The following is an 8,604-nucleotide window of genomic DNA, read 5'->3' as shown; positions in this document are numbered from 1 at the left end:
TACACACACATATATATATATATATATATATATATACACACACACATACAGTATAAATATTTTTGGCTAATTTGTTCATTCTTTTAGTTAGAAATAAGAATGCAGTACTGTCAGATTAACACATTTTACCTCATTTAATTTCACAACACATTTAATTATTAATTATGTATTTTTCTAAGAATGATTTGCAGAAAATAAAAGCATCATGTTGGGTTTTGTTCCAATGTTCCAAAAGAAGAGGAAATAATAAAAATAATTATGCAAATTGACAATGCAAAGTAAAGCCAGGGGCATTTTTTTTTTTTTTAGAAAGTAGTAGTTATAAAAACGATAATAAATGATTACTATTATTATTATTATTATTATTATTACTACTATTAAAAATGAATTACATTAAAATAAAAATAAAAATATTATAAAAAATTATAAAATAATACTTTTTTATTATGATTTTTAAGTAAATGATCCTAGCCTTATTTTTCATAATTCATTATTATAATCTTTTTATTTATTATCTTTTATTTGGATGATTTTGATGTGATGTTGAAAATACATAATTCAGAATTCTGTGGATTTTGCTCTGCAGTTAGTGTAGAAAATGTGAGAACAAATGATTTAGTAAATGACACAAAGCAATGCCATGTTCGTTAAATTCTCTGTTTAGTAACAACAGGTTTAGTGCACATCCGCTATCAGTCAGCGAGGGTCTCTATGGAGTCAGTGCTGGGTATAGGTCTCTATATATAACCTAACCACTTTTCCTCTGTCTGAACCTGAGACACCTGAGCCCGCCGCTCACCTGGCTTCAGTCTTGTCATCAATAATCCAGTGGAGATGAGAACGCACATTCAAACACGCACAGCACAGTTTGGCATCTGTGACAGGATGTTGTACGGCAGGACAGGAGCGGGATCTCTGGAGCGGTGGGCGTCTGTAGACAGCGGTGTCAATCTGTCCTATCTTAACTGGTTCATCGAGCAACAATTCTTTCCCCGCAGGTCCCAGGACGGCCCAGAGCTCACTCTGCCGGCCAGCATCGAGTTCAGGGAAAACTGTGAGTATCACGTCCATCTGCAAAGCAAAACCAGTCGATTTGTGCTGGTTTAATTTCCGCGATCTGACCTTAACTGGGTCATGTGTTTTGTCTGGTGTGTGGTGGGTTTTTAACTTGCTGTTAAGTTTACATGTTTTGGCATTGGCTGGGTGTTGCAGACACAACATAGTGTTTCCACTTGACCTGGTTGATGGTTGATGATTGGCTGTGTCAATTATAAAGCAAAACAGCCAGCTAATTATAGAAATCACTAATGGTTAGCTGCCTCAGATCAATGGATGGAAAGTATTGATCACTGCTAATAAACCCGTTTCATCATGAAGTCAGTTCAAAATAAATTAGATTTGAATTTATCTAAATTCATTCTCATGGACTCATTCTGTCCATTAAAAAATTCTTAAATTATAATAGAATATACAATATATAGAATATATAATTGTCCCACTGTACCACTAGGTGGCAGGAGTGAGTATTATGCCAGAAGGCAGAGAAGGAATTCTGTGCAGTTGCATGGATGGATTGGACAAAAAACAAAACAAAAACGGCCTAGGACCACTGGCACAACACAACCCTAAGTGGAAAATCACCCACTATATATTTCATTTGCATTTGTACGTTCCAGTTTACATATTTAGCTGAAAAATAAGCTCACGAAGACCTGTTGTTATGTTATGTGTTATGGTTATATGTTGTGTCTTGTCATGTTATGTGTTGTGTTGTGTATTACGATATGTGTTATGTGTTATGGTTATATGTTGTGTCATGTTATGTGCCATGTTGTGTGTTGTCATGTTATGTATGCTGTTATGTTATGTGTCATGTTATTGTCGTGTGTTAGAAAATGTGTTGTTTATATATTGTCATGTTGTGTGTTATGTAATTGTTATCTGTTGTTTAGTTTCATGCTTTTGATTTGATATGTACGGTGGCCCAGTAGTGCACAACACAACGAAATCTCCACAACACATAGAAATCACCGCAATACAACAAAATTGCCGCAGCACAACGGAAACAAGCCACAACACAACGGAATTAGTACAACACAATGGAAAAAACCCCACAACACAACGAAATTAGTACAACACAACAAAATAACCGCAGCACAACACAACGGTAAAAATCCACAACACAACAAAACAATGGAAAAAAGCCACAACACAACGAAATTAGTACAACACAACAAAATAACCGCAGCACAACGAAATTAGCACAACACAATGGAAAAAAGCCACAACACAACGAAATTAGTACAACACAACAAAATAACCGCAGCACAACGAAATTAGCACAACACAATGGAAAAAAGCCACAACACAACGAAATTAGTACAACACAACAAAATAACCGCAGCACAAAGAAATTAGCACAACACAACGGAAACAAGCCACAACACAACGAAAATAGCACAACACAACGTAAATGGTCCTATGCATACAAACATAGCCTATATATTTGCTACTTTTTAACGTGTGAGCTCCTCTTTAATAATGCTAATAAATAATAATAAATAAAATTTGCCGGACTCGCTCTTCTCCTTTTCCCCCATCACATATCAGATCAGAAAGGCATTTACTTTCAATGTATAAAATATTCCAAAAGTGAAAATAAATAATGTGCATAACGAGTGTTTAATAATGAAGTATATAGGGGTTAGGGGTATAGGTGTATGGAGGGCTTTATTGTCCCAATAGCAGCATCCATTTCATATTTTTTAAGAAATATAATAATTTACACTCTACATTACTATTGCATCCTGTTAATGTACAACAAAACTGAGGTGCAAACATCTGCCACTATATAGACTATAGCCTATAAATAATATCTAAGGACTATTTACACTTATTGCAAAGAAAAAAACGAACGTGCAAGCTTTATATAGTGGTAATGGACTAACCAAACCTTAATTTTGAACAATTTACTAGACCAATACCATACCAATGTTTTTATGGACTCTTGAACTTGCATATATTATTACTGTTGAATTCATTTCATAACGCTGTTTCTCGCGGCCACGTAAACGATGCTTTAAAGCTAAAATTTGGGCTTCTTACCAGAGTTAATGGTCTAAAAATATTACAAATTTTAAAGAGCTTACTGCACTAGGATTTTTAAATGACACTTTAAGTTCGCATAGCCATATAAATGACTTGGCTAATGGTTTGGTACTACAGTAAAAAATTGGTACTACAGTAAAATGCCCAAAATTTGAATTTCGTTAGACCATTACCTCTGGTATAGAGTCCTTAGTTTTAACGCATCCCTTATAGTGGCCAAAGAAAGGGAGCGGGAGCATTTCCTTTGTGTTGCAGCGATTTCATTTTGTTGTGACTGGTTTCCGTTGTGTTGTGCTATTGTTGTGTTGTGCTAATTTCGTTGTGCTGCGGCGATTTCGTTGTGTTGTGGACAGGGTTTGAAATTAACACCCGCCAACCCGCCAAATGCGGGTAAAAATCAGCTGTGGCGGGTAACGCTGTCAAATCACTAGCCAATTTGGCGGGTTACTTTTCATAAATTATGTTTACTAATTAAAAGTACTGCAAAAGTGTGAAGCGGCGATACCAGGTGCATCCGCCAGCCGCGCGTTAAAGCAGAGCGGGATCAGTCTCCCGCACAGCGCTGCGCTTCCGCCACGATATAAGAGATAAACAGCACAAATCGCTCGATCCATTCAGAAATGACACAGAATTGTGTTATAGGCTACAGTTGTGTGATATGACAACATTAAAGGTTCGGCCTGAAAACAGACATGACAAGGTAAAATACATGTAAACAAATTGCAATGTAAACAAACTTTAATAGCTTATTTATCTTTAAATGTTTCATTCTAATTCATTTTAATTTAAGTAAAATGTTAATTCAGTAAGAGCCTGATTAAAGATAAAAACCAGTGTCTCTGTAATTTAGAGACACTTATAAATGAGGTGTTTTCCATTTACAAATATTATAAAGTTCTTAAAGGGATAGTTCACCCAAAAATTAAAACTGTAATCATTTAGGCTACTCTGCATCATGTCATTCCAAACCTGTATGAATTTCTTTCTTCTGTGGAACATAAAAGAAGATATTTTGAGAAATTCAAGAAATGTTTGTCCATACAGTAGAAATCAAGAGTAACCAAAATGGTTTGGTAACATTCTACAAAATATCTTTTGTGTTTTACAGAAGTCATACAGGTTTGGAAAGACATGAGGGTGAGGAAAGGATGACAGCATTTATTAGCAGTAAATTTCCTACTGTTTTACAAAGTACAAATGATTTGCAATGGTCACTTTGTCGCATCCAGTGTGGACAGCCTCAAGCTGTTGGCTTACCTCTGGCCTTTTTTTCATAATTTATTTGCTTAATTTTTTTGGCTAGTAGAAATTATGAATGGCCGGTAACTTAAAAATTTAGTAGCCAAATTGGCTGGTGAGTGAAAAAGTTAATTTCAAACCCTAGTTGTGGAGATTTTGTTGTGTTGTGACTTGTTTCCGTTGTGTTGTGCTATTGTTGTGTTGTGCTAATTTCGTTGTGCTGCGGCGATTTCGTTGTGTTGTGGAGATTTTGTTGTGTTGTGACTTGTTTCCGTTGTGTTGTGCTAATTTCGTTGTGCTGATCGTTGTGTGATCAGTAGCATGGAATTTACAGCACAGCGGACAAACTAAATGTATATGTGTAACTGCCATTTAAATGAATGTGCATGCTAAAATGTAGCTCTCTTTTGGTACATTAAAACTTGGTACATTCCCAATTAAATCTCTCTCTGCTTCCTCTATCCCATGATTTCCCCCCATAGCCGAGGATGCCTTCCTGTCTGCCATCATTAACTACACCAACAGCTCAACGGTGCACTTCAAGCTGTCCCCCACCTATGTGCTGTACATGACCTGCCGTTACGTCATGTCCAGCCAATACCGGCCTGACATCAGCCCCTCTGAGCGAACACACAAGTTCATCGCCATTGTCAACAAGATGGTGAGCATGATGGAAGGAGTTATCCAGGTGGGTGTTGACAATTTTTACTAGAATTATCTTCTGATAATAATAATTATTCATATTTATACATTTTTGACAATGCAAGTTGTGTGTAACTTTATTATATTATAACTGTATTATTTATACTTTAGACATGTCGCTGTAGCTCTGATGTAGAGATTTGTCTGTGGAGTTACATTATACATGCTTTTGTAGTTGTAGTGTTAAAGCTTGTTTCACTCTGCTTTCATCGATTCAGGTCATTGCCTCAGCAAACAGTGCTTAAACTACTGCACTCAGTGTTTCCCCTGTGTTTGTTTAGTATGTGAATGTCTGTGTGTGTGTTTGTGTCTCTGTGCCTTGTTTTACCGGATTCATGCACCATATTTTCTTAGCTGCGCTTGCTTCAGCAGCTTCCGACAGTCACCAAGTGGCCATACTGAGATGTATCACTAGAAAAAGAAACAAAAAGAGCTTCTTGTTGCTTCTACAAGGAAAAGTGTTTGTATAGTACATTACCGTTTAAAAATGTATTGTTGTTTTTTTCAGAAGAAGTCTCTTCTCATCAGGGCTGCATTTATTTGATCAAAGATACAGTAAAAACAGTAATATTGTGAAATAATATTATACTATAAAATAACTGTTTTCTGCTTTATTATATTTTAAAATGTGATTTATTCCTGAGATGGCAAAGCTGAATTTTCAGTAGCCTCCAGTCTTCAGAAATCCTTTTAGAAATCCTTTTGAAATGAAACGTTTCTTATTATTATCAGTTTTGAAAGCAGTTGTGCTGCGCATATTTTTGTGTAAGCCATGTGATAAATTTTTCAAGATTCTTTGATGAATAGAAAGTTCAAAAGCTTTTGTAACATTGTAAATATATTTAGTCAATTTTGAGCAGTTTAATGCATCTTTGCTGAATAACAGTATTTATTTTCTTCAGAAAAGTCTTACTGACCCCAAACTTTTGCACAGTGGTGTAAATATCATGAACGAGACTGATTATCAATGCATGAATCAAACTCAGTGAATCATGTTTTTTACTGTATCGTTGTATATGGACTGATACAAATTCTACAGAACAGTGAAATTGCTCACAGTAACATGAACGAGTCGTCGTTGCTCATTTGCATAAAGTAAAACTTTTCTCAGCTGTGTCTAGTCACTGCACACGGCCTCATTGGATTGCCTTCGTTCACTTTCATCATTTGGTCACCACAAATAACTATGTAAACGCCTCTTTACAGTTCAGAAATGAGCTCCACATGCTCTGTTTATTTATGTTCTTATTTGGTCAGCGCCTGCAGGTTTTTAGTGGCCCACCCAGGTGTTCAAACCGTATATCTCATAGACTGACAGAAATGTTCAAATGCAAATAGTTATTTAATAAATCGTCCATTTCCTGACTCCCTGTTACAAGACTTTAAATGGAGTTCAGTATCTAAAATGAGAAAACAGACTGTCGTTTATATGAATGGATACAGTCTGTATTTATCTAGTGGCTTGTAAATTTCATCCTTGGCGTCACAGAAAAGCAGCTGTATCTTTAAACTACACCATTAATTATAAAATCAAGTAAAATCACTCTAGATGACTCGGACGTCCCGTACGGCAGTGAGTGCAGGATGATGTTGTGACCTGTCCCGTGTGAGCGTGAATGTCTATGTGTTTACATGCCTGTGAATTCTGTCCATGCCATGGCTGTTGTTGACAGTCTCTCTCTCTCTGTCCTGTCGAATGTCTGTCCATCCCCCACCCCCTCTTCCCCCACACCTACTATCTCTACAGGAGATTGCTGAAGGTGATCAGGTAGGAGTTTGCACTGCTAGGGAGGCGTCTCATTCTTCCTGTTTCTCTCTCTCTGTTGTATCTGTCAGCTTGGCTCCGTCTTCCATGCCTCTTTTATCCCCCCATAACAGAAAGCAAACAACCCAAGCCAACTAAGTAATCCCTCCTCCTACAGCTGGACGCAATCGTTCATAACCCCTCATTACGACTCAACATGGAACATGTGATACTAAAAAACAAACTCTGATTGCGGCAACATTTTAATTGCAGCATCTTCCATTTTTGACCTCTGCTTACTGCACTTCAGTGTGGATGAGAGACTACCCCATGTTCTTTTGCTTTGTTTGGAAACTTTTAATTTCCTTTTCATTTGACTTCATGTCTGTGGTTAACGTCATTGTTCTTATGGATGCGTCCTGTGGCCAGTATGACGTATACGGGAGGGTCGGGGCGGGACGGGGGGTTGCTGTCGTCGTCACGTGGGATAGATGTGTGCAGGTATACACAGAGGTCCGGTTGTTTCCGGACCGTGTGTATCCCCTCTCTGTGTTGCAGGGTTGTGGGATCCAGGGCAACCAGTCACCGCAGCTTCCCAGTCAGTCGTGCCTAGCTTGAGCTAACTGTAACGCGTGAATGATTTCTACTCTGTCTGGACGCGGTGACTGGTTGTTGGAGGCTGGAAGGGTTGGACAGAGGCACATGTCTATCCTGGGAGTGCTACTCAGTGCTTTTCATGGCTGTAAATCTTTTCTTTGTTTTTTGTACGTCGGATTGTTTTGCTTTAGCTGTGTGTAACGGCCCATCTCTGTGCATTACAGAAACAGAAGAACATCGCAGGGGCTCTGGCCTTCTGGATGGCTAACGCCTCAGAGCTGCTGAACTTCATCAAACAGGACAAGGATCTGAGTCGCATCACGCTAGATGCACAGGATGTTCTCGCTCACCTGGTTCAGATGGCTTTTAAGTGAGTGTTTGAACGTGCATGCATATTTACGCTTAATGTTTCAAAACCTAGAGAGCTGCCATCCTATACAGCATATTTCAATTTATATTTGTATATTTATTTAAATATCATTTGATGTATTTATATAACATTATATTAAAATAACTATATATGTGTATACATGCTTAAATAAAAAGTACACTTTTGAACTTAATTTTAATTTTACATTCTGGTTTATATATATTTTTTTTTTATTTAATATAAGTTTTATATATTAACTTTTATATTTGAACTGATTTTAATTTTGTGTGTATATATATATATATATTTATAATTATCTGTAAAATAGCACATTTGCACATTCATAATTCTGTCTATTTTCTCTATATTTTTATTACTATATACTTATTATTTTGTTTATTTATTGTCTATTCCCTTTATTATTAGTGTTATTTTTCTTTTTATTACCTTAAATTATATGTATGTCTGCACTATGTCTGTACTTTCTGTACTGGAAGCTCCTGCCACCAAGATGAATTCCTTGTGTGTAAACACACTTGGCAATAAAGCTCTTGCTGATTCTGAAAAAAGTGACGTGACGTGTAGCCAAGTATGGTGTCCCATACTTGGAATTTGTGCTCTGCATTTAACCCATCCAAGTGCACACACAGCATTGAGTAGTGAACAAACACACATACACACACACACACACACCATCACACACCATGAACACACACCCAGAGCAGTGGTTGCTGCGGAGCCTGGGGAGCAGGTGGGTGTTCGGTGCCTTGCTCAAGGGTCTCACTTCATTCGTGGTATTGAGGGTGGAAGAGAGCGCTGGTCATTCACTCCCCCCCCCACCTAC

General features: G+C 37.3%; 1 protein-coding gene across 1 annotated transcript in view; it reads left to right on the top strand.

Moving 5' to 3' along the window:
* LOC107743316 (afadin-like) overlaps nucleotides 1-8,604 on the top strand; it is a 136,113-nt gene that overhangs the window by 85,579 nt on the left and 41,930 nt on the right. Inside the window, exons 15-18 of the mRNA XM_016556487.1 lie at nucleotides 999-1,054; nucleotides 4,830-5,035; nucleotides 6,797-6,817; nucleotides 7,615-7,760. Of these exons, the coding sequence (XP_016411973.1) occupies nucleotides 999-1,054; nucleotides 4,830-5,035; nucleotides 6,797-6,817; nucleotides 7,615-7,760 (429 nt within the window). The remainder of the gene's footprint in view (nucleotides 1-998; nucleotides 1,055-4,829; nucleotides 5,036-6,796; nucleotides 6,818-7,614; nucleotides 7,761-8,604) is intronic.

Source organism: Sinocyclocheilus rhinocerous, unplaced genomic scaffold (genome assembly GCF_001515625.1).
Source record: "Sinocyclocheilus rhinocerous isolate Xijiao unplaced genomic scaffold, SAMN03320098_v1.1 scaffold827, whole genome shotgun sequence".
NCBI lineage: Eukaryota > Metazoa > Chordata > Actinopteri > Cypriniformes > Cyprinidae > Sinocyclocheilus > Sinocyclocheilus rhinocerous.
This window is presented reverse-complemented; position numbering and strand designations above follow the sequence as displayed.